The sequence below is a fragment of the Lagopus leucura genome, unplaced genomic scaffold, assembly GCF_019238085.1.
Source record: "Lagopus leucura isolate 7727_CA_CO unplaced genomic scaffold, USGS_WTPT01 Super-Scaffold_73, whole genome shotgun sequence".
NCBI lineage: Eukaryota > Metazoa > Chordata > Aves > Galliformes > Phasianidae > Lagopus > Lagopus leucura.
Genome location: NW_024962252.1, coordinates 85,492,281 through 85,518,117, shown reverse-complemented (window position 1 = coordinate 85,518,117; position 25,837 = coordinate 85,492,281). Strand labels below are relative to the sequence as shown.

At 41.4% G+C, this 25,837-nt stretch overlaps 2 protein-coding genes across 3 annotated transcripts in view; both read left to right on the top strand.

The window, feature by feature from the left end:
* TAF1A (TATA-box binding protein associated factor, RNA polymerase I subunit A) overlaps positions 1–15,398 on the top strand; it is an 18,388-nt gene extending 2,990 nt beyond the window's left edge. The window contains exons 4-10 of one of the 2 annotated variants that reach the window (XM_042880446.1): positions 206–404; positions 1,188–1,318; positions 2,136–2,294; positions 3,355–3,421; positions 4,628–4,748; positions 5,848–6,008; positions 15,311–15,398. In XM_042880446.1, the coding sequence (XP_042736380.1) occupies positions 206–404; positions 1,188–1,318; positions 2,136–2,294; positions 3,355–3,421; positions 4,628–4,748; positions 5,848–6,008; positions 15,311–15,342 (870 nt within the window). In that variant the 3' untranslated portion in view covers positions 15,343–15,398. Of the gene's footprint in view, positions 1–205; positions 405–1,187; positions 1,319–2,135; positions 2,295–3,354; positions 3,422–4,627; positions 4,749–5,847; positions 6,009–6,884; positions 7,204–15,310 lie in introns of those variants that run through there. The other variant, XM_042880438.1, reaches the window with a different exon arrangement.
* HHIPL2 (HHIP like 2) lies at positions 8,815–25,837 on the top strand. Its single transcript, XM_042880427.1, has 9 exons — positions 8,815–11,106; positions 15,311–15,963; positions 16,911–17,054; positions 17,395–17,726; positions 19,041–19,167; positions 19,502–19,647; positions 21,595–21,676; positions 24,456–24,538; positions 25,289–25,837. Exons 1-9 carry the CDS (start codon positions 10,732–10,734, stop codon positions 25,645–25,647), a joined length of 2,301 nt encoding a protein of 766 aa, XP_042736361.1. The 5' UTR covers positions 8,815–10,731; the 3' UTR covers positions 25,648–25,837.

The window sequence follows — 25,837 nt, the reverse complement described above, 5'->3', positions numbered from 1 at the left end:
TTGCCAAAGTTCCCTATGAATATACAGTTTGAATAAAACAATGTGTAAAACCTGCTTCTAATATTTTGCTATGTTTGCATTTTTTTATTTTGATGTCAGTAATGAGTGTCTCTTCCCTTTCACTTCCTTGCAGATGTTTGCTATATTATTGAGATTCTTTCGATTATGATGTGAAATACTGTGGTATGGACTGCTTGAATTGCAGGTTTGTTTAGAGCACGCCTTTTACCTCCTTTGTAATGGACGGATAGATGAAGCCTACCAAAACCTGTTGCTGGCAGAGAGTTGGAGGTTTGGAGAACGAACAGTTGCTCAGGATGAAGAAATGAAGCTGATTCAGGCTTACAGGGGACTGCTGGACTACTATAGCTGGTCCAATCAGAAGAACATACTGTTAGAGTATGGTAAGTCCAAATTCTGCTTTTGTATTGAGCTGTAGACTTATTCTTGCAGGCATCACTGTTTGTTGCCGTCATATTTCCACATAGGCTGCTCTTCTGTCTGAATTTACATATGAAGGCACTAAAAGGAAGTACTAGTCTTCAAAAGCTTTGGGTTTTGATGGTATACAGATAATCCTGCAACAATGGTGGTGCCAAAATAGAATACTAACATGCACTTTTCTAGTGTCCTGGAATACTGTTCTGAAACAAAGCAGTGTTTTCACCCTGAATCATAATTCTTGTATTCAGCATCACTCAATTCTCGTACAATTCTTGTACTCAGCATCACCTAAAACAATCACCAAAGGCATGTTTTCACCTATATCAGTGACTTCTTTGTACTGCTGCTAGAACTTTGAGAGCTAACAAAAGCCACCCAAACTTGAGTTTTCCTAATCTTTTTTATTGAAAGATGAAGATGCAGAGGTTGCCACTTGATGTGGCATCTAATTCAGCATACACCTGCTGGCTGCATGGCTGAATCTCTACTTGTTTATTTGACAAGATAAACAGACTTTGTACTGGTATCTTAGAACACTGCCCATCATGAGTTTGGTTGTAAGTTGGGATACAGAGCAATGCAAATCTCTTGTTCCAGTACTGGTGGATCTGAGGCCTTTTTTCTTGAAAAGCTTTGACTGGAGCCCTTGCTTTGCAAGATGTGATCACCTTGTAGATACACCACTTCAAGATATTTGTGAACTAATAAAGCTAACTCTGTGGTGTTCCTTCATGTTTTCACAGAGAAGGATGGAGTTGAAGACTTGTCTGTTGAGCAGGAGATGCACGGTTCCTTTCGGAAGGCAGCAGTGAACTTAAAGGAGATCATTAAAGTACCTGGAGTCTGGGATCTCTTTGTGAAACCCTATGTGGATGTAAGAGTGTATTTTTATAGGTCTCTTCCTTTTGTCTCTTTTGTTTCTTTGTCTCATTTTCATTTAGATGCAAGTCTGCAGTTCAGCTGTGTGTGGATGACAAGTAGTTTTAAAAACAACATATGTAATGATATCCCACTAGCTTTGATTTAGGTATGTTTGTGGGACTGTAGGGCCTGCATAGTGTACAAAAAGAGCTTTATCTGTGGGCTGCCAAGAAAAAGAGACATCCAACTTGCACATTCTGTTTTCCTGGTGCTAGCAGAGAAATTGGAGCACAGCTGCTTTGTTTAAATTCCTGAAAGCAAGTTGTCTTTTTGGCAGGGCAATGTTTTTCCTGGTGGCACTAAATCTTGAACACCAAACATGCAGTTTTTTTTTTTTTTAAATATCTACTTACAAATTTTAACTAATAAATAAAGTTAATCTTAAAATTGAGAAGATTTACTCTCAGTGCAGATGAGCTCTGACTTCTTTGAGTGTTTCTTATGGAATTTTACTAGGTGCTGACAGCTGCCAAGTTCTCTGAGTTCTCTTCAAAGACGTGGCAGTCTGCTTCAATTTTTTTTCCAGTGAGGAATGATGATAATTCTTTAATGAGCAAGGAAGTGCAAATGTGATTTTCTTCTGTAGCTGCTTCTATGTGTCAATTTTTAGCTACCTATGTTAAAGGTAACCAGTAAAATTAAAATACTCCAGTGTAACTCGCATCCAGTTTGCTATGGTGCTGTTGGATAGTTCTGTAGCAGCCTAGAATGAACTGTAAGAAGTTTAATTGCTAACATGAAGCAAACTAATGACAAGCTTAACTTCTTAGCTGTTGGAATTCTATGGAGACCACCAAGAAGCTCGTGAAGTATTAACGGATTATGCTTACAACTCAAAGTTTCCTGCAAATCCCAATGCTCATGTTTACCTCTATCAGTTCTTAAAGAGACATGGTGCACCAAAGAAATCACTGATATCTGCACTCAAGGTATATATAACATTGTAAATGCAATCTGTGGTTGTTCACTTTGCATGGTGCTATGATGGTTCAGTTGTCTCCTGTTGTAGTATTTGACTTACTGTATTTTTTTGTGGGAAGCAAAGGGTTGGGAAGGGTATTCTAACAGGTGAGGCAAATAGTATCTCTTACTGGCTTTGCTGTCAGCGTGAAACTGATGCATCAAAAGCTCGGTAAACAAGCTCTGATCAATTTTTCATGGCTCAGGAAGTGCTTGTATATAAACATGCATTGATTTCCATTGTAGTTTGATCTTTATTGAATAAACGATTAGGTGCTTGCTTTTCTCACATGCCAATTCTGTCCAGCAGTTAGTTTTGTTGTTCTCAGTAAGCAGTGAACTTAAGGTTCAGTAGAAGTTTACTTCTGGCTGTCAGGAAAAGCCCTGCTGCGTCGTGGCCCTTTGTGTAGCTGCTTTTAGATTCCCTCTTCTGTTGCCCTTGGACGCTGATAACTTTTCCAGCAATGTTTTTGAATCTCTTTTGCCACTTGATGGCACTAAAATACTTTTGTTTGGGCAAATGGTTTCAAAACAGCTTCATAAGTTTAGACTTAGATGGCAGCCTGTATATATGAAGTTTCATCTTCACAGTATTTTTTTTTTTTTTTTAGCATTAATTTTATAGACTTAATTTTATCTTTTAAAATAGTGGCAGATCTGAGAACTGGTCTGATGCATCCTGCAAATGCACAGAGCAGTAGATGGGAGCTAGAACAGGTGTAGGAATGAAAGAATGTAGCTTTCTAAAAAAGACAGTGGTATGGGCTGCTCCTGGGAACGTTGCATTTGTTGCAGGGTTTCTCAGTAGTCATGAGGGCATTTTATGTGCTGTGTCACCGAGCAGTGTTACAGATGTGCAAATTAGCTCTTGATAGTCATTCTTTGTATCAAGGCAATTGGGTTACCTGATTGCACAGCTTTCCTAAGGCACCAAAGAGCTCTGAAGACATTGCTGCTTTGGATTCGGTAGAAACATTTGGAAGCTTTCACATTATTTCAATGTATGTTTTGGGTGTTGGTTTTTTCCAGATCTTGCATGATATTGTTCCCTGTCATGAACTAATGATACATTTTAATACTATGCTTCAAAAATCAAGTAAGTCTTTAAATATATTTGCTCTTTATGCTTAATCTAGAATATAATTGTTCTACAGCCTTCTTTTGCTGAAGTAGTTGTACTTATTAATAGAAAAATCCCAGCCTGACTTTCTGATCCCAGAAACATTCAATGCAGACTAGGTATTTACAGACTCGTGTGAACAAATACCTGTCAGAGCTCAAAGGCTGACCAAGCAGTAGGTTGTAATGCACAGGACCTCAAAAATGATTTCTTTGGAGGTGCACTAGTCTGAATGCTAGTTTCACTGCTTCCAAGGAATGCTGTTCTAAATGCTAAACTCAGTATTTGCATGTGGAGGGGCCTTTTCTCTTTTGTGGAGGAGTTGAAATGGATTTATGCACTGGTTTGTTATATATTGAAAGAATAGCATCTACTGGTGAGTTTTATCTTCAAGCTGGTGGAAAAAAGTCTTCTCATTTGGAGACTGCTTTTCCATGCTGATCCATTGCTTTCCAAAATGGGCATCTTCTTGCAACCTGGTATGTAAGTCAGATAGATAGATAGATATGTATGCAGATAGATAGAATGTCTGGGAATCAAAATTATTCTCTCCTGTTGTTCCTCTATGTGAAAAGTAAAAATCCCTTTTGGCTGAAACCTCCCTTTTTCTGTTCACACATGACTCATTTGTTAAATTCTTGTAGCTCTTGAAAGCAATCTGATTTTTGGAGTAATAATTTGCACTGGTAAATATTTCCAGCTTTTACCTGCTGTGGTAGGTCGTTTTTAAGAACACCTTTGGTGTAGTAGCTGCTGTTGTGAAATGCCTGTTCTATTCATGTCAGTCCAATTTCTTTGTTTTGATATCTCAGGACTTGAAACGTTCCAGGGCACTGTGTTCTCTTCCCATAGGAAGAACGTGTTGAACAACAGCACTGGCTGGAAGCAGTGATTATAACAGCAGCATCTGTTGTAAGCAAGGCAGTGTGGGATAAGTGAGTGGTCTTGTGTGCCTCTTTGAGTCAGCAGCATTTAAGGAGGGTCTCTGCTGTGAATTGCGCTCTAGACCCATGAACACTTAACTTTCTCTCTTGGAAGAGGCAGAAAGCAGTGGGGGGAGCCCTCAGTAATAGGGAAAGCAGCAGTATATGGGAAGGAAGTTTGGAGAATATTTTAATTGTTACTTACTAGTGAGTTCAGATTAATCCAGCTAATTCATTAATCAGCCTAATCTCTTTCCAGAGAAACGAAAAAGACGTCGACTGGGGCTAGAAGTTATCTTTGCAGTCTTGGATTATGCTGGCTGGAAGAAAAACGTAAAAGCATGGAGTTGCTTGGCAAGACAGGTGAAACAAATTGTAATGTAAGTGTAACTGATGTAAAGTGCTAAGAAAGGAATTTGTGTGTCAAATCTCCACCTCTGGACAATTGACAAAGTGATTCTTTTGTAACCTTTGTCTTTCATGCTGGTAGGTGGAATACTGGGCTGGCCTGTACTGAGTTCTGTGGCTGTGCTTGGCTGCAGGGTGCTTTCAGTGGCAGGCTAGAAGAAATTATTACTAAGGGCAATTCTTAAATTTTCACTGTAATCATTAGCTGAAAAAGGTTTTTACCAGGTCGTGTTTATGCAGAAAATGCTGTTCAAATGTCTGGATAACATTTACTGCCTGTCACTGTTCTCCTTCTTCCAGGAGAAAAACGATAGCTTGGTCTTTGCTGTTAAACATACATTGGCTGTAACAGGTTTGGGCATCAGTGGACTAGGGGTCGTGGTGTGTTGTGTTCTCCTTTGTTGGTAACTTACAGAATACAATGTATTCTTAACAGCTAAGTCAGATGCCTGGGGATTGATACATACTTGCTTATGTGTTCAGAGGAGGACTTTGGTTTCAGAAGGAGCCCCATCTCCAGGCAATCCATGCCCAGAAGATCTCTAATGTCTGGGTTTTTTTTTCCAAAAAAAAAGAGGTTTTAGTTTTTTTTAAGCTTTGCATATTTATGGTGAATCAATTCAGTACTGTTTGACCATTTTGCTGTTTTATTGCTGCAACTACCTATGCACAAGGTCCAGAAGTTAATGGGTTAAAACTGGGAATGTTGTTGCATGCAGTTAGGAGAAATGGTACAATGCTTGAACTTTGCAGTTTTGTTTTTGAGGACACAGCTTCAGAGTACCTTGAAATACAGGGCATTGTGGTCACTTCCCTGGTATATAGATTGTTTTCATTTCTGACATACTGTAAGGTCTTCAGTGCCTAAGATAATGGGAGAAGGAAGTATTTGCAATACAGTAGTGTTTGATTATGCATAGATTAACCCAAAGTTTTCTTTATGTACTGCTGCTTAAATTCTTCAGTCTGCAGTGTAGTGTCAAAGTCTGCTAACATACCAAGCTGATTGTAAAACTCAGTGCCTCCTCCTCACTGTTTCGTCTCAATTTTTCTTGTTTTACCTTTTTGCAGTTCTGAGAAGCATCTCGACTGGATTAAGCAGGAGTGGAACTCCAGGAAGGACTGGTGGCCAGCCTTCCATTTTAGCCGCTACTTAGCAAAGAGCAATTGGCAGGAAAATGAAAGTCTTTCGTATGAAAAAGCTCTGGTGGCTGGAGTTCTTCTAGGAAAGGGTAATACTAAATGTTCTTTCTCACTACATACACTAGAAATAACATCTAGTTCTAGGCCTAATGAGATAAGATGCATCTGGTCTGCTCCCTGGAAGAAATGCTGTTTCTTTCTTCTAGGGAAGATTGTGGTCTTTGAAGTTAAATGGGAGAAAAACGTTTAAAACAGTTTGATGTTCCTCTCTAAGAGACCTAGCTTGTATAACTTGCCTTCTCCTGGGTTTGAGTTCAATTTTACTTGGCCTTGTTGAGCAGTCACAATACCACAGACTCTGTTTATAACCTTGAAACCACAATTTCAAAAATATACAGCAGGATCCTGAGTGAATGTTGTGAGGGATACAGAAAGTTTGCTCTCTGGGCTACAGTCTAAGCAGTGTCTCAGCAAATACTGAAGATTAGGTGGTCCTTAAGGATCTTGTGAGTGAGATAGCATAGAAAAGAGGAGGAAGGAGGTCTTGAGTGAAATTAGTGACAGTTCAATAAAAAAGTGAAAGTCAGGACTTTTGAGGTAGTATTCATTGAAATGTTGCTGAAACCAGTTAGAACATCTGACCAGGAAGTGGTGACAGAATTAAGAATGAGAATATGGTGTGAGAGCATAATTTATCTGTAAGTTTGGGCCTTCAGTTAGTTAGAAGATTTATTCTTTCCATTCTTTTAACTTCCAGACTCTGTAGAACAGTTTCTTGTGTTGAAAGCCTGTTCAGCTCTCAGTAATTTGGTGCTGAAGTTATGTTGGTAACGTGCATGTCTTGGATTGTTTTATTGCCTTCTGAAATAGAGAACTTGCATACTTGCATGTTACTTAAAAAGTAGAAGTGTTTTGTTTGTTTGCATTGTGGTAAAGCTGACATTACTTTTTCTTCTCTTGCTTAGATTGCAAGTACTTTAAATACGTGTCGCACCATGGCTGCAAAGCTCAGGTGAAAAGGTTTCGGACACTCAAGAAGTTTGTGAATAAGCACAGCAGTGCCTACCTGAGCATATCTGGTCTTTGAGATTCCTCTATACAGCTGTGATTAAAAGGTGTCCTCAAGGGTCTTGCTTGCATTTTTTTCCTCTTGTGAAACTGGCTTTTGTATTGGCATTAGTCTAAAATCTGCTCTAAAGAGAAACTGTCAACTCTAGTAGATTTTTTTTTTCTGTTAAAAGCACTAGGTTTGTATTTATTTCATAATAAAATTATGTAAATCAATGGATGATGCTGAAGAATTTCTTTAAGTTTTTTATTTCTGTGAAATGCAAACATCAGTAATTTCATGCATACCTTGAGAACTACTTGGTGATTATGGTATAGAGTTTCTCTGATATTGTAGGGTGGCTCTTATGTTCACTTGTATGGATGCTGATTTAAATGGCTGCTGGAATGTGGCTCAAAACCCACTCAGGGCTAGTTGTGGCAATCATAAGTGGGATGCCTTAACCTACAAACAGTGTGTGATGCAGCATGAAGCAAGTTTCTCACTACAAGTGTTGCATAACTTACTGTTTATGGCTGATTTCCTGAAAAATGTGGAAATTGGAGAGGCCTGTACTTCACTCTTTGCATTGTATATTGATATATAGGCCATGAAGCAACCTGTTCACATAGCTGAGGCATTTTGACATACCCCTAGTCAGTTTCCATGCATTGTATTCATGGCTTGTGTCCTGTTCAAGGGAAGTCCTCATATTGTTGGGGGGGGAGGGGGGGGGAGCTGAAGGTAGGGTTGCTGCTGTATGGTGGTGATGGGAAAGCTGGTGTGGCAGAGCTTCAGAGAGAAACAGCACTGAACTACTGAAAATGTTATGAGCTGCAAAGAGGCTTGCTAGAGCCTCTTCTGCAGTCCTGCCCGTGAGTTGAAATGCACACTGTTGCTGTGTTTGGAAAGCAAATGTTAATGTGTTGTCACAAACTAGCATTCCAATTCATTTAAAAACAACAACAAAAATCTTTCCAAGTACTACTTCTGTTTTAATGACAGCTCTGTAGAATTCAGTTGGGTGGCTGGCTTGAGCCACCACTGGGAATGAATAAAGATGTCTTTAACAGTGTAGTACTATATGGATAAGTTCAGCTGTGCTTTTAATAGACGAGTGTTTATCTGGGAGTTTAGTCTAGGTTAGTGTTGGGTCTTGTGATGTGCTCTGAGTATTTGAACAAGGCAAACTACTTTCCATAACTGCTTCTTTATTTCTGTCTTCATAAGAAGGCTGCTGCCTTGTTTTGTGATGATCTACTGCTTTATTATGGGTCTTAAGTTGAATTTTGATTGTTTCAAAATGCTCTGCCTCTATTGAAGTATCCCACACCATCAGGAAGCAGCTCCCTTTAGTCCAAAGGGTGATCCTAACAGCTGTGTGCAGTGATCCATCTTGATGGGATTTGTGCATGGACAGTGGGGCTTTCCTGGGACAGCCCTGGGAGGCGACCAGACAGGATGCCCCTTCCTTGGAGTCCTTAATTTGGATTTCTGCCTGACACTGTGCTCCTCTGGGCTTCAGAATTGGGCCTTTGATAGAGCAGATGACTTCCTGGAGGTGGGCCTGGGTGTGTTTTGTTAGTATTTGTCTTCTGTGCCACTTTCCCTCATCTCTGTGCTGGTGTGCAGATGAGTTGATATCGTGTGACTTAACACAGAGTTACAAAACTAGATGCTCATTCCTCTTATGTCCCCTTAGCTGCCTGTGGGAACCATGTACACCCTTTCAATAAAGAGAGGGGAAAAAAATGCGAGACAGCAGCAGAGATTCGCGTGGCAGTAAGAATGTGAGAACAAGAAGGAGTTGATGTCTTTGAAAAAATCTGTTAATCCACTGTGCTCAGAGTGTTCTCCTGTCACCTTCTCTGGGAACAAGATTTCTGCCAGGGATCATGTTCTAGTGACAGAAGGAAACTGCAGAGCTGCAGTCAGCACTGGAAGATGAGCATGGTACTAGTTTTTGCATGACAGTCTTGAGTATTACTTTCATGTCTTATGGGAAATCACAAGTTTCTTTACATGTAGGACTTGCACCTGAAAGAAAAAAAAACCCCAAACTTGTTGATCTCAAGTCCTGAGTGGAATTTCCTATTCATGCTGTTGAATGTCATACTGTGTCCTCAAGCCTGTGCATTGTACTTTGAATATGTTGACTCCTAGTGCATTGGAATGTTCTGCCTTGGCTCTAAATTCTGTGGTCAAGGTTTGGTTTTCTTCTGAATTGATTCCTCATCCTGCATACAAAACTTGTGAGGTGTTTCCATGAAGCAAATAGCAAATCTTTCCTTGCCTCATTTATGTTGAAGCAAGGAACTTGCTAAGGGAATCCAAATCTCTTGGTCCACGCGCCCAGTGTGTTGTCCTTCTGATATTCCATCTCCTGTTCCGGAATTTCATTTCCAAACACTTGCACAAGACTTGGATTTGCATTTGGAGCACTGTAGGCATGTTGTCAGCACTACACAGGTGTCAGCACTAAGCAGATGTGTACTCTACCCTCGGATTAGTCCCTGCAAAACCAGTGTTGGTGTGCTTTATACTGATTTGAATTTGGAGTCCTTCAGGGCTTTCCGTAGTTGATCGTATCTGTGATGGTAAATGGAAAGTTCCACTCGGTCTTGTCTGGTTGCATTTAGAGTGATGTGAGATGGTATGTTTGCAGTGGGGTTTTTCTTCAGCTAAGAGTGTTTGGGTAAAGCGAGCAGTAGATGTCCTCTGTGGGACATCGTGTTCTGTCCTTATCTAAATGCAAGAAAAACTGTTGTGGCTTTCTCACCTCATTGTGAAAGCAGTGATGTGTGTTGCCTCTGCTGTTGTGCATTAACTTGGAAGTGAAGTTCTCTGCATATGTAAATATTCTGGGTTGTTTTGTCTGCAGATGGCATATCTCTAGGGAAGGAGGAGGGAGGTTTAAGTTCAACAGGAAAAGTTCAAACTGGTGGACAAGGTTAGTTAACACGAAGAGCTCAACGCTGAAGGAATGAGGAGTGAGACAAGTGTTGTCCTCAGAATGCCAGGCTGAGGGCAGTGTGTGCAAGCACAGTGCACATGCAGCTGATGCTGTACCAGGCAACTGGGAGAAGCGCTGCATGTTCTTCACAAGAGAGAAAAGTGGGCAAAAATCTAATGTGATGTTAAACCGTCTTCAAGATGCATCACTAAAGTCGATCAGCTTAAGTACAGGGTTGCCACATAATACAGTCAATTTCAGGTTCTGGTACCTTAAAACTGTTTTCTCCTTCACTCTTTTGAGTACCTCTTCATATTAATTCCCACCTAGGCTTGTGGGTAACAGCAGTACCTCTGTAAAATGGTCTTGTCCTGGAATGACTTGTACACATGGTTAGCTACTGCCTCCTCAGTTCGGTTCTAAATTATTACTTACCCCTATTCAGTCTCAAACCAGATTCAAAGTGATAGCAATTGGAAACTGTTCATCTTCTGTTTTGCAAATGAAGAGGTTATCCTGTTCTGTGTGTAACAATCGTAACTTACACTCCCATCTTTGTATTTCTTGGGGAATGATTTCTCAGTTAATTTAACTAAGCTGTGGGGATTAGATTTGTGAGTGCTCCTAGGGACGTGAGAAATATCCAGGGGGGAGTGTTCAGCCATGTGACGTGTGAAATACCAAAGGGGCAGGCTGGAAGGTTTCTCTCCAGCCAAATAGTAAACTTCAGAGAAAAAGGGAGTGGGAATGTAAGCAAACCTGAGCGAGTGAGTGTTGAGCTCTGTGGCTGGCAATTAATAAAGCGGAGAGAATGAATGAACCAGAGGTCCAAGATTTCCATACATCTGACCTCAGGAAGCCTACACTGAAGAAAGTGAATGTTTGGCCAGGCACTGGAAGGAGAAGCAGTAGCTCTAGAGCTTCCTTTTCTTGCCCATGTGTCTGTCTTTGTCTCTCCTTGTTCTGCTGTGTAGGCAGTGTCCTGGGGCATCCTCAGTGTCTGGATTATGGGCCACCTTTCCAGCCTCCTTTTCACCTGGAGTTCTGCTCTGCCTATGAAAACTTTGGCTGCTGTGACCGGGAGAGAGACAATAGCATTGCAGCAAAATACCATGAGATCCTGGATTATATTGATCCTCGGGGGCATAAGCTGTGTGGAACATATATCAAAGATATTCTCTGTCAGGTAGGGTGGAAAATCTGTAGCTTTGTCCTGTGTTTTGGGCTTACTTGGGGTCAGTTGTAGTTCTGATAGTCTGTTATGGATGTCCTGCTGGGAGAAGAGGTGAGGGAGCATGGGAGAAGTAGGTGGACAGAGTAATGGCATCAAATCTTCAGCATGCATTTAGCAAAGTGCTTTTGCAAGATATAGTGACATTTGATAGCAGTAATGGTTTACGAAAGCTTTGCCCAATTCAGGTGATGATGGGAATCTGGCTGCTCTGCTAGTTTTCCTGTAGCAAAGGGGAGAGTTATAGGTCAATATTTTATTTTCTGCTTGCAGTTGCTAGGTTCTGGACTACAAATTCTACAGGATGAAATGATGCAAGAATTATCAGGCAAAGCACTTAGATCCCTGGATCACAAGAAGGAGACATCCTGATTATGATCCTGCTGAGGATGCTTCAAATGGTGGTTAGGAGCACAGCAGTTTATTAGGAAGTAGGTTCATGCAGCTGCAGCAAAATCCTGAGTCTTCAGCTGCTGTTTCTATTGGTGCTGTCTGCATGATGTCCATCTGCCTCACAGAAGCAGGCATTGTGTGGTGACAAAAGACCACAGGCACTGCTCTGTTCTCCCTGAGCTCTCCTTCTCTGTCCCCCTAATTAAAGAACAGATCTGAGCTCTTTTTTAACAGTTCTTAGTCGTGCAGAGCAGTGCTTACTGCATGCCAAAAGACCAAGCAGCCAAAAGCCACACTTCTTACTAAGAACATATAAAACTATCCTAGTTAAAATTTCCTTTGCCCTGAAACTTCATCTGTGTACCAAAATGTTACCATCCTTTTGGATGCTGGCAAGGTGCTGGCATCTGCATGGGGGATGAGAACTCAGCATTAGGGCTGAGTAGAGTAACAGCAGGGTTCTGTTTGTCACTTTACAGTCAGTAAACCAGCAAGCAGTGCATTGCAGGTACTGGCAGGATGGCCGGTGTTGGTGTTACAAATGTTTTCTGCATGATCCAAGTAGAAAAGAAACGCTGTAAAAACGTGGCTATTTCCTCTTCAGATTTAGGTTGTTCACTCAGGGTGTGATTTCAATTTGGATTTCTTATAAACATATTTTGTAGCAAGAGTCCTTCTCCTCAGTTGAGACATATACTTTTCAAAGTAGTAAGTTATGGCTTTCTTTATTTTTCTGGAATTCACTTGCTCATTATTTGATGGGGAGGAACTTGGGTTTGTTACATCTTGCTGCTCCTGTAAAGTTTGTTCCTGTTTGTGCTGTCACAACCATGTTGAGTTTTTTGACAAATGTTATTTGGCTGTTGAAATAGTGGAGAAGCAAATATCTACAGAGTGATTTCACTTAAGCAATGTCATTTTGCTGGATCAAATTGTTACTGATCTCATCTGAAAGGGATGGAAAGTAGTCTTTATTCTACCACCTCCACGGCATCACAATAATTAGTAGTTGCTGCAGCAATCTCAGTGGTCCTGCAGAGCCCAGGCACAATGCCACAGAGTGCATTTCACCTCTGCAATGAGCTGTGTTCCTTTGAAGGCAGAAGAGGATTCAGTGAGGATGTGCTCAGGACCACGGATTTCCTGCTGTAACTCTAAACCTACTTTGTTTCTCTTGATAACTGACTTGGGGAGGTTTCCAAGCAGACTCTAAAGCCATCTGTCTTTGCTGATAGAGTTGCTTCATTTTGCGGTACTTCTGCTAGCTAAGCGTGCTGTAAGCATTGGTAGCTTTGGAGTCTGACACTCAGCTGTGTAGTTTGAGGATTTAGCCCAAAAATGGAAAATGAAACTCTGAAAACTGCCTGTAATGTTCTTAAGATGGTGCTGTTCAAGTTGAAGACTGTGAAATCTCCCTGGATGCAAACCCTGCTCCATGTGCTAGGACAGCTGTTTGGCTGCTGGCTGAGAGGATGTTTCTCTGCTCAGGAAGCTGCTGAAGGAGAGGCTGGAAAAAGCAAAACCAAAAAATAAACTGAAGGCAAAATAAGCCTTTTTAAAGCTGTTTGAAAGCCATGAGTATGGAATAGGAAAACATAGCATGGGATAGGAAGTACAGACAATCACACTTCTAAGGGAGTTTTAAATCTCAGGCCTCACTTTATTGCTGAATGCACACTCTTTTTGCAGGCAAGCTATTAGAAAATAGCAAAGAGTTATTAATATTATCTCAGCAGCTTCTGCTTATTCTGCTGTATAGTGTAGCTGGATTAACTCTATTGTTTCATACACACTTGAGCAAAATGAAGGCAGACTCACAGTAACTACTGTAAGGCCATCTAATCCTTGAAGTTTCTGCAGAGCGTAAGGGATGTTGAATTTTGTTTAAGCAGGTTTATTTAATGTAGCAGTAAAGATACTAGTGTAGTAATTCTCCTTTCTTGAGCTTGTCTGTGTAGCTACCTTCAGGTGTAGGGTTTGGAGTACAAGCTTTATGTGGGGCAGCTGAGGGAACTGGAGTTGTTCAGTCTGGAGAAGAGGAGGATCAGGGAGACCTTATTGCTTTCTACAGCTCCTGAAAGGAGGTTGTGGTGAGGTGGTGGTCAGCCTCTCCTCCTGGTTAACACTGACAAGGTGAAAAGTAGTGGCTGTAAGTTGTGCTGGGGAGGAACAGGTTGAATATAACAAAAAAAAAATCTTGGTGTGAGTGGTGAGGCACTGGCACAGGCTGCTCAGGGAGGTGGTAACCATCCCTGGCAGTGTTCAAGAACCCCTAACCAAGGGATGTGGTTAGTGGGCATGGTGCTGATGGTTGATGTGATGGACTTGGTGGTCTTTCCTACTTGAATGATTCTATAACTTTAACTTATCTGACCAATAAAAACTCTGGACAGATTATTTTAGGCTGCTGGCATGAAAACCACTAAAATAATCTGTCTGCAGCTCCTTTGCTTTTAAATTAAATTAAAAATAAATTTTAAATTTATATTAGCTTTTTACTGACTAATATAAATTGGTGAGATTTTAATAAATGTTTTATGGAAGTTCTGGCCACTTTTTTTTTTTTTTTTTTTGCAAGATGGTGAATTTGGATATAGTAACGAATTCAAGCCTACTGCTTGATTTTTTTTATTACTGCACATGCTAAAATCTAATGACAGATGAAGGGAGTTTCAGATGCACAATATTTGAAAGCATTTCTTGCAGTTCTTTTTTTGCTGAAGATTGCATATGGAGTTAATGGTAGCTACATGAATTGCATAGGATGAGATTCATTTTCTCAGAATAGTTCTAAATCTCAACCACAATTGAGATTTATGCACTTTTGTGTATGTGAGAATGTAGTTGAAGTTGTACAGCATCAGACCAATTCAGCCCAGTGTCCTGTCTGAAAGTAGCCAAAAGCTGCTGGAGGAGCATGTAACAGGAGGGTGAATGCACAGAATGTGCTCCTAGCTTCCAGTTGTTTTCAGCTCAGGCACTTCTGAAATCACATGTGACTTTCTTGGCACTCAATCATCAGTGGTTTTCTCTTCCATTCGGTCATCTAGTCTTGCTGTGAGCCAGTGTACATCTCTAGTAACTGCAATTTTCTCTGGCAAGAAGGTATTTTGCTTCCTTTTCTAACTTGTCTCCTGCTAATCTTATCTGATGCTCCTCATTTTTCTTCTGGGGTAGAGGATGAGCAAGCAATGCTTATTCATCATTTCAACATCACATGACTTTTACAGACCTCTGTCATGCTGTCATCCTGCTCCTGTACATCTCTTCAGAACTGCTCACTGACAGCCTACTGAGCTGATCAGTGCCTCTTTCCTTGTCACTTTTTTCTTGTGGGAGAGCAGAGCAAAAGATCCCTACAGCAAGGTAGCAAACATAACCTGCTTTTAACAGACAGAGAATAAAATGCCTAGCTTAAAATCTAGCAGATGAAACAAAAGGAGACTTCTAATAGCAGAGGTGAGAGTAGATTGATAGAAAAATCTCTTAAATCCATAGGAGCCTCTAGCGATGGAGGATTCCACAGCATAGATAGATGTCCTTCTTTTGGGAGTAACTTAGGTGCAGCTGATAGTGCTTTGCTGAAGGAAACTGCTACTGAGCTCCGAGTTCCTTTTAGCTGTATATTGAGTGGCTTTCTACTACTCCAAAGATGACTCATTGTGCTCTCTACCTTATTAATTTTTCATTTAACTGCTTTGCTTTTACAAAGAGGAGCCTTGGCTTTTCCTAGATGTGTGCACAACTGCATTCTTTTACTTTCTAGGAATGTTCTCCGTATGCTGCACATCTCTATGATGCTGAAAACCCAAGGACACCTCTCAGAAACCTTCCAGGACTTTGTTTCGACTATTGCTCTGAGTTTCATTTCAGTTGCCGCTCTGCCATCAGCTTGCTCACCAGCGATAAGCACATTCAAGAATGCTGTGAGACCAATAAGACTCGCTTCTGCAACCTCCTTCGCCTGCATGACGAGGACTATTGCTTCCCCAACGTGCTGAGGAACACGGCCCTCAACCGCAACCTGGGCTCAGTGGTGGAGGACCGCAGAGGCTGCCTCCAGCTCTGCCTTACCGAGGTTGCCAATGGCCTGAGGAACCCGGTCCTCATGCTGCATGCTAACGACCAGACCCACCGTATGTTTGTAGCTGAGCAGGTGGGGATCATCTGGGTCTACCTACCTGATGGCAGCCGGCTGGAGGAGCCATTTTTGGATATTAAAAGTATCGTGCTGGCAACGCCGTGGATAGGGGATGAAAGAGGCTTTTTGGGGATGGCTTTCCACCCCAACTACAGGAACAATGGGAAATTTTACATCTATTATTCATATATGGATAAGAAGCAAGTGGAAAAGATCAGAATCAGTGAATTGAAGGTTTTGGCCTCTGATGCCAACAGAGCAGATCCACACTCAGAAAGGTAAAGTTTATGTTGAATGCTACTGTGTGCCATGGTAAGAAATGTTTTTCTCTGTTCTTGTCTTTCCCCCTTGCAGAACTGGCACTGTTGCCATGTTGAGTGGGTCTGTTAAAAAGCTAATGGGGCAAGTTGGCTGAAGTCTGCACAGTAAACTAAAAAGACATGAAAACAACCCAGGATCCAGACTTTTGAATTGTCCTGTCTTTCTGTACTCTTGCCTTTTTAAAGAGCAGTAATAACTTCAAGCCTTGAAGCTTGTAAAGCACAACTTTCTTTGGAAGTTTTTTGTGCTCTGGGGGAGCAGGGATGTTTCAGTACAGTACTGTACATTCATTTGATCTGATGTTTTCCCACCCCCTGCCAAAACTAGTCTCAGTGATAGAGAAGAACTTGTTAATAGCAGAGTTATTTTCTTTCAAGTTTTGCAGTCACCATATGATACTCCAAAGATGGTGCTGAAGCCTTTAGAACCACCAGCTGCTTTTCATATAAGAAAGCAGAACCCAGCTTCCACAATTGGAGTTCACAGGGCAACAACTCTTTGCTCTAGTGAACGCATTGTGTATTTCTGCTTGTGTTAGCAAGTGAGCTGTGACACTGCTCTGCCTATAGTGCTGGGTGAGCACTGCAGCTAGTGCTAGAGGTATTGAGGCAGTGCAGGTTAAAGCTGTGGTACATGGAGCAGGAGTGTGCTACATGGCTTGTGGTTATTGTTCGTCAAGGGGTGCCATAAAGTGCTCTGCTACAAGGCATGCAGCCAGCTCTAAGCTGCAGGCTCACAAGAACGGGGGTGTAGCTGAGCCCTTGCACTGCATCTGAGGTATCTGCACAGCTAGGAGATTTTGCTTGCTTGTACAGTAGGGATGCACTACTTCTGTGGCCTGCCTTGAATGGTCAGTTCCTCCCAGTAACTACATCTGGATTTCATTTATTTTGTTTTCTTTTAGGAATCTTTTGGAACTTGAAGAACCAGCTGCAAATCATAATGGTGGGCAACTGCTCTTTGGTGTGGATGGCTATCTGTATCTATTCATAGGGGATGGAGGGAAAGCTGGAGACCCTTTTGGGAAATTTGGGAATGCTCAGAACAAGTAAGTAGGAGTGCAGGCGAAAACACTGAGCTTGTCTACCAAGTCACAGGGCTTAGAAGTGAGACAGTATGGAAGAGTAAAGTAATAGTGCTTCTGGGAAGTGCTCGTTCATAATTACGAAACTTAGTTAAAATTTTGTGTTTTGAAAGTAGAGGGGACCCAATTCACTGAGAAGAGTGGAAGAGTTTTCTGTGATTTAGTTGCAAAACATACCAGCTGTTGTTTTACTCTTTTGAATAGATAATTTTTCCTTGGGGAAGGAGGGAGGGAACTGTCCATGTCTTCACTTGTTTCTCACACTCATGCTTGTAAATCTGTCTTTATCTGTTGCTCTCTTTAGGAGTGTTTTGCTGGGGAAAGTCTTGAGGATTGATGTGGATGGAAGAGGTCCTGATGGCAAGCCATATCGCATCCCTCCTGATAACCCTTTTGTGTCTGATCTCAAGGCTCGCCCTGAGGTTTATGCTTATGGGGTCAGGAATATGTGGCGCTGTGCGGTTGACCGGGGGGATCCTGTCACAAAAAAGGGAAGAGGGAGGATATTCTGTGGGGACGTTGGACAGAACAGGTTTGAAGAAGTCGACATAATTGTTAAAGGAGGAAACTATGGCTGGAGAGCAAAAGAGGGATTTGAATGCTATGACACAAAGCTTTGCCATAACTCCTCCTTGGGTAAGGAAGAAGCTTCTCGTAGAAGCTTACTTTATTTTTATACTACTTGTATTTAGTTGGCTATAGTATTACTTTTCCATGTAGCTGAACAATCCAGTTCCTTGTTAAATGGAGATTGTTTACTTAAAAGCAGAAATCTCTTCTCCCCAGCCCTTGTGTTGATATGAAATGCTGACCACCTTCAGGGAGGGTATTCCTTGTCCTACACTGAAAGTGGAACTTAAGGTCAAAGCCTGTGGCTTTTCCAGACTGCTTTCCTGGGGAACCCAACAGATTGGGTCTACATACAAAACTGATGCTCTGTTTCCTTCAGAGCTTTCTTCAGAAGCTCTGAGTGTGGCTATGGAAAAGGCAGGGCAACCGGGCTGGTGCTGGGACCATGAAACACATCTTACAGAAGAGCCAGTGTATCCCAGTGAGTAGAGTGCTCCAGCAGAACACATACTCTGTGCTCTGGATCTGAATGTGGATGTGACCAGACAAACTTGACTCACTTGGCTTCCTTCAACAAAGAGTGGATACTGATGGTCATTGCAGAGCATGGTAGTAGGACTGGGTATTATGTCATATAATGTTCCTTCAGTTCTTGGAGGAAAACATCTCAAGCTGGTATGGATGTTTCTGAAACATCTGCATGAGCAAACTTGCATTTACGAGTATAAGTATTTGTCATCAACAGCTCTCCTATGCTTGTATTCATGGCTCTTTTTAAAAATAAACCACTTTAGATTTTGCCTTTAATTTTTAGTGAGCTACATTTGTGATCTGTATCCTCATTAAGATCAGAGATGAAATATAGTCCTGTCTTCACTTTTTCCCCCAGGCTGCATAATTTTGTAGGATCTGATTCTGGGCTTCAAGAAGTGTTGAATTCAGCATTAATGTTGCCTGAAACAAAGCATTTATCTTCAGAAATCTTATGACAAATTGTTTGTAGGTTACATATTCATGCATGTTCTGTTCTGAGAATGGCAGCAAGCCCATGAAGATGCTGAGCTAACTTGCAATTGTTTGATTCTATCCTCTTCTGTAGAAGTACAGGAACTCGTAAAGGCAATCTGCTGGGTGGTGCAGTGACAGATCTGTAAAATATTACTGCCTACAGGTTGCTACCTTTCTGCAGAGAGCTCTCTAAAGCCCTGGGTTGGTTCTGTCCTGGAATAAATGACTGAATCCCCATTGAAGTTTAACTGCCATTTATTCAACTCTTCCACTCCTTCATGTCACTTTGTGCCCGTTAGTATTACTGAACAACTGCTTTTTGATTCTCTCTGGATATAAATTTCTCTGTTCTCGTGTTTCTGTGTTTAACAGATGATATTCTTCCAATATTTGCTTATGGCCGCAATGTGGGCAAGTCTGTCACTGGAGGTTATGTGTACAGAGGATGTGAATCGCCCAACCTGAATGGCCTCTATATCTTCGGTGATTTCATGAATGGGTGAGATGAGTCACTTTCTCTGCATCTCCTGTTCTGCATACGTATGCACCTTAACAATTTAGCAGAGACCTTTTGAACTGGAGTAAATGAGAACCCAATATACTTGTGTATTAGATTAAGGGCTGTAACCATTGCAACGTTTTGGTGAGATTCTAAACTTCTTCCAAGTTAGGTCCTTAAGATGAGTTTGCATTTGCTCAGGCTTTTTTTTTCTGAAAGAGATGATCAAAGCTAGTCAACAGTTGGGGTCTTAACTGACACTTCAATGTCAGTAATGCATGATTTTGGCAGGAACAAATCTTGATAAAATATAAAAGTTTTATTTTTCATCTAGTCGACTTATGGCTTTACGGGAAGATGAGAAGACAAACAGGTGGAAGAAGCAAGATATCTGCATTGGCAGCACAAAAGCTTGTGCTTTCCCTGGGATGATCAGATCTTACAGTAAATTCATCATCTCATTTGCTGAGGATGAAGCAGGTAGAGTATCTTGCCAGTCTACCTTCATTGGAAATAATACCGTCAGTTTTGTGCTCTGGGGCAAACACTGAACTTATGCTGCTTCTCACAAATGTTGCTAAAGAGTAAGCACTAAACGACAGGTTTGTAGCCATTTCAGTGTGGCAGGAAGGGGGTTCAGAGGTGTCCTGTATCCTGTGAAGCTGTTGCAGGCTGGCTTCGTGAAGCTCAGGAATCAGATCCTCAAGTGAACTTCACTTGGAATACTCCAGGTTCCTTACGGAGTTTGAACTGCTGTTGATTTTATGGTACACCTTCTTTTTTGTTAGTCATTTTATTAATGAAAAGGCTACATCAAGACAGTTTGTTCCTCCATTGTGACAGTTCATTTAGAATGTAGTGTCCAGTTCCGTGCTCCCCAGTTTAAAAAGGGATCTCCTCGAAGGAGTCCAGTGGAGGGCCACAAAGATGATAAAGGGCCTGGAGTTTCTCCCCTATGAGGAAAGGCTGAGTGAACAGGGTTAGTTTAGGCAGGGGAAAAGAAGACTGAGAGGGGATCTGATAAATGTTTTTAATGTCTAATGGGAGGTGGGAGGCAAACAGATGATATCACTCCATGATATGTAGTGATAGGACAAAGAGTCATGGCCTAAAACTTAAGTTCTGTACTAACATGTGGAAGAACATTTTTGTGGTAAGGGTTATGGTGCATTGGAATGGGCTGCTCAGATAGGTTTGTGGAGTCTCCCTCTATGGCAATATTCAAGACCCTTCTGGGCCTGGTTGTGCGACCTATTGTAGGATACCTGCTTTGGCAGAGAATTGGACTCTATATCTTGAAGTCCTTTCCAACCCTTGTGATTCCATGATTCATTCTTGCTTGAGTTCTTGTAGTTAATCTTAATCTCTTCCTCTTATTAGTTTAAATTCCCCCATCTATTCAAAGCAACAAATACTTCACACTAGGATTACCGACCAAGATTTTACTGGCAATGAAAACAGACGCTGGTTTTCAGAGTTCTGTGGAAATGTCTCAGTGCATAGAGATATTTTGTGGTCATGGTGACAAGACTTTCACAGAAATTAAATGCATACTTTGTTTACTTCTACACAGCCTCCTGACAAAGGTCTATGCAACATAAAAAACCAAAGCAAATTTATGGGATGCTCAGATATGCTCTGGGGAGAGATTTCATGATTTAGTAGAAAAGAGCTTTACTTGTCAGAAAAAGATCCTAGGCCATTTGTCTGGCACGTTTTGTCAGATTTAGCCTTTAGCATGAACTATGTACGATTTTTAATTGTTCTAAGTGTGGGGTGAGTGGATGTTAAATGTCTCTTCTACTTGTTGCTGTTCAGAAACTATTATGGTGCTGTAATTTGAAATGCTACAATAATTTTTTCTCTTTTATAAGTTGTCGTAATTTGCCTGAATATTATTTTAGTGGGTGCTGAAGGAAAGGCATCAAGAGCAGTTGCTCTCCTTGGCAGCCATACAGTAATAAGAAGCTTTTGCCTTGCATGGATAGCCAGTTTAGATCCTTTGCATGCTTTTTTTTATTTTTTTTTTTGTACCTCTTAGAGATGGCTAAGTAATTTTGTAGTTTTTCTCTCTAATTTCTAGCTTCTGGATGTTTCTTTGGTAAAAACAATTTTAAAAAGCATGTCTTTATACATAGGAAAGTAACCATGTAGAAGGTCATCTTCATGAAGGCCCAGCTCATGCTCTGTGTTTGGTTGAGGGCTGCTCTTCTTGTGTGAAACTGCTGCAACCAGGAGATCGCTTGTTGTCCCCAGAAGTCAGCCTACAATAGGGCAGGGTGAAGTAAGGCACGACTGAGAGAGCAACCAAAAGGGTTGTCTTTCTGACCATGTTAACTAGTGAAGAGACAGAAAACAGGGAAAAGTGGAACTGGGTTTCAGTTTGGACTCGTGAACCTGAAACTGCTTTTCTTCGCTTCCATTTAGGTGAGCTGTATTTTATGTCCACTTCTTATCCCAGTGCCTATGCGCCACATGGATCTCTTTACAAGTTTGTTGATCCTGCAAGGTTAGTAACTAAAGATGTTTTTAATGTCAAATTCTTCTGTAATCACCACACATTCTTTAACTACCATGGGAGACAGAATTCAAAGTACTTCTGAAACATAATCTCACTACCTTCTACCTCCAGACCTTGATTTCTGTTGACCCACTGTACATCTGGTGCAACTTCTCGGTTTCAATGAACTTGTTCCTCACTTATCATGTGTGTACCCAAAAGTGGGCCAAGTTCTGATAACTTTAAGATCTGGGACAGTGAGGATCAAAATTGGATCTCCTTGTTTGCCTTTAAAGTATAACACAGTGATATCTAAATGCATGTTCTTCAGGGTTATGAGAGGGGAACATTTTGTTTACACTTCAACCAGAGATCTTGTAAATCAAAGAAAATTGTTTTGATAACAGCAAGGATACTTTTCTTTTTTGATTGTACTTTGTGCTGGCATCATGCTCCTTTCCATAATGAAAGGGAAGTCAGAAAATGAATTGATAAGCCATAAAGTAGTGAAGCACAGTAAAAGGCTGATATGTGGCAACACGAAAGCAAACATTTATGGTCAAGGCTCTTGGCCCATCTGATAAATTCAAACCTAGCCTAAGCTGTGAAGGGTTGAATGTATTTCCACTTACTAGCAAATTAAAGGTGCAAATCAGTTGTCTTACCAAGCATCTTACCAGGGCTTGTTTTCTCCAACTCAAATATGCCTGGCATGGTTCATCTGTGAGAGGAAAAAAGATACTGCCAACCCTCATAGCACCCAATTTCTGTGTATGAAGGACTTTGTTATGTTGCATGGTCACTGCAGCGTTGACTGTTCCCTGCTGCTAAAGCAATTTAAATGGAAAACAGAACACTCTGCTGAGGCCAAGGCTCTTGTGAACTGTGCTGTTACATGTTGAGGCTGATGCAGTTTAATAAGATCAGCCATGAACATTCCCTAGGACATTTAACAGTGACCTTTTGCTAATTGAAAAGTACTGGTAATCTGATTCTTCGATGTCTTACTGCACTTTTTGACACAAGGACTGCAAGGATGTATGTCCCTAATTTTATGCAGGGAAATCGGCTTACAGGAGTCAACCTCATGTGCCCTTAAGAACTACAACATGGAAGGCAGACAATTTTGAATCTTGTTTAATTTTCCATGTGAAAATTCTCCTCTCCACATGAACTGGAGAAATATTAAAGCTGATGAGGCAAAGGGAAAAACAGGTTGTGAGATCATCCCTTGTGGGTTAAGCACCCAGTTCTCCCTGAGATCAGCAGGAATTAGTCAGTTGTCTAAAGGAAGACGATTAGTCCAGTTGTCTAATGGAAGAATCCCAAAAACGTGTACTAGCATTTACAGAGTCTGGAAGTGATGGCAGGTGTTTGTGATGTACTTTGAGTTTTAGTATTAAATAAAAACAAAAATGCAGTCCAAGGTTTAGCTACAATTCCTCTTAACAAAGAGAAGTGAAGCCTGGCAGTTCATGCAGCGTTCAAACAGTTGGAGTGTGAACCTGAGTTTTCCAAGCAAAATGTTTTTCCACATTATGTAAGTATCCCTGCAGAAGGCTGTTTTTGTGAGTATACTTATGCAACTTTTTTCAAACTTTTGGGTTAAAAAATATATATAATATTATGAGCAACCACTTTAAATATGCTCCATTTCTTCTCACATTCCCTATAATATGAAGATTGTGATAAGTCCTCTCCTATCCCTGCAAGTGTGGCCTTCTGTTTCCCTGCGGGAGCCTCTCTAGGAGGCCTCCTGCCCAGGAATTGCTGTGCAGTAGTGCACTGCATTAGGATGGCTCCATGGGAGCAGCAAGCACCCTGGCAGGAGCGTGATGCTTTCACTGCTCTGAAAGGCTTGCTGGAAACAAGCGAGCTCTGTCCAGTGCTTCTGGAGCTTCATATCCATTGTTTTTAGGTGGATCTCTGGAATGTATTCTTGTATTTTCTGGCTTCCATTAGCCTGGATGCAGAACTGCTCAGGTTTGTCCTTGTCTGTCAGGTTAAGTGCTTAGCAAGTTTGTCTGGGGTGTGCAAAGCTTGGCCCTGGAGTAGAATGCTGCTACCTCCAGCTCCTGGGCTGCACTCTGGCCTTCTGACCATACTCTCAGTGGAGATGGTCTTCCCATTCTTCTTTGCAATTTCATGCTTTTTATAGGATTATTCTATTTCTACCCCACGTGGCTGGCATGCTTCTACCTGGAGTGACATCAAACTCCTCAGTCAAGAGTGGAGGGAGAAGAGGTGTTAGAAGGTGCTTTAAAAGTTGGGGAGTAGGGAGAAACAACAAAAGCCACCACCAAACCTGCCCTAGTAGCTTGTCTTTTTTTTTTTTCTTTTTAATTGACGTGGTGTGGGGAAAGCACTCTCTTGGCTGTTGCCCATGTCTGAAGGAGAATGCTGATCACAAGAAAATGCTGTGTGCCTGAGGTCATGCTCTGCTGTGCTCTGTGCTTAAAAGCACGCCAAATTGGAAGAGCGTGTTCTTATTTGTCATTTTTCTCTCCAGCCCTTCTCTTGGTGAAGATCAGAAAACATAGGTAAATGTAGGTCTATTGCTCTATGCAATCCCTTCGGTTATGTCCAAAGCAGCACCCTTTGGATGTCACACCAAATTCTGTGGGGCTGGCTGGAGCTCCTTGTGCTGTACTGTCAGTGGACAAAAAGAGCTCTGTCAGTAGTGATCAGCAGCCCTGCTCATGGCAGGGGGCTGGGACTAGGTGATCTTATAAACTTCTGGACAGTTTCTCAGGTATCTGTGCATCTTTCTGTTGTTTTTTTCTTCAAGGCGAGCTCCACCAGGGAAATGTAAATACAAACCCGTAACAGTGAAAATAAAGAGCAAACGGATCGCATTTGTTCCACGTGCAAGTAAGTTGGGCTTTAATTTTACCAAGAAACAAAGCTGTCAATGGTCTTACATGTATATGATTGATGTAGCTAGTGAAGTTAAAAGCCAAAGTGCTGAGCAGGACCTATGTTGAAGTCAGGTAATCACATGTACTGTGTGCTTCTGTTGACGGATAGACCTTGGTATTTGAATTTTCCTAAATGTTGTGAAGCAACAGTGCTCACAGCCATCACAGGGGAATTGATGGCTCTGCCTAGGCATTGGGTTTGGTGCCTGTCCTTGCTTTGTGAAAAGCTCCTCAGGTCAAATCACATCGTTCTTCCTCTGAATCTAGGGGAGTCATCTCTCCTTTCTTCTATTTTTTTTTTTTTTCTGTCCTAAGTCCTATTAGACCAGAGCAGAGGTTACATTGTGTTATTAAGTAGAAAAAACATTTAGCAAGCTGAAACTGCCTTATCTGGGATTTGTAGATACTGGTGTAATGTGAAAAATTCATAGTCTGAATTTGGCCAGAGAGAAGTGTGCAAGGCTTTCTTACATTCCTTCAGGACTTATTTTCCTAAATAGACATTCATAATTTCTAAGATTAAACAGACTTTATTTCCAAGAAACCCAAGAATCTTTTGATAGATGTTTATGCAATCTGTTTATTCTTTTTAGAATGCCAGATATTTTTCTAAGCTGCGCTTCTATTAAGAGTTTGTATCAGTATTTTTCTAAATTAGCCTTCTGCCTGAAATATAATGAAACATCTCAATTACTCTTCTCAGAGACTGTCCTTGAGTTCCTTAATGAACCAACCAAGCCCCCGAAAAGGTCTTCCAACCCCCCTGGAGCTACCCCAACAGCTTCTTCTGAGAAATCTAAAAAGATGGCGTCCTCCAAGACAAAAGCATCGACAGTGAAACCAGCTCTGTCCAATAAAAAGACACTGAAAACCAAGGCTGATGGTGAACACCACAAGGCAAAGCAGAAACAGCAGAAGGTTGCAAGGGTCCCCAGAACAACACCAGCACCATCTCTGCCGAAAAGGAAAAGCTCCCAGCTAACTGAAGCCAAGAAGCTTCTGCCAAAGAAAGCTGCACAAGCTAAGGGAGAAGTGGGAAGGAGAAGGAAGGAGAGTAGATGAAGCAGCAGCTTTTGAACCTCACGGCAATCCCTCAAACAAGCAAGTTATATGCAAGGTGGTGGAACAAATGCTCTGAATCCACTCTTTCCTTTGGTTCCTCACTGTTGCTCTCCTCCCTTTCTGTCAGTGTTAGCGGTCTCTGTGTTCTATTAAACCTTAATGGCATTAAACCTTAAGTATTGAAGCTTAA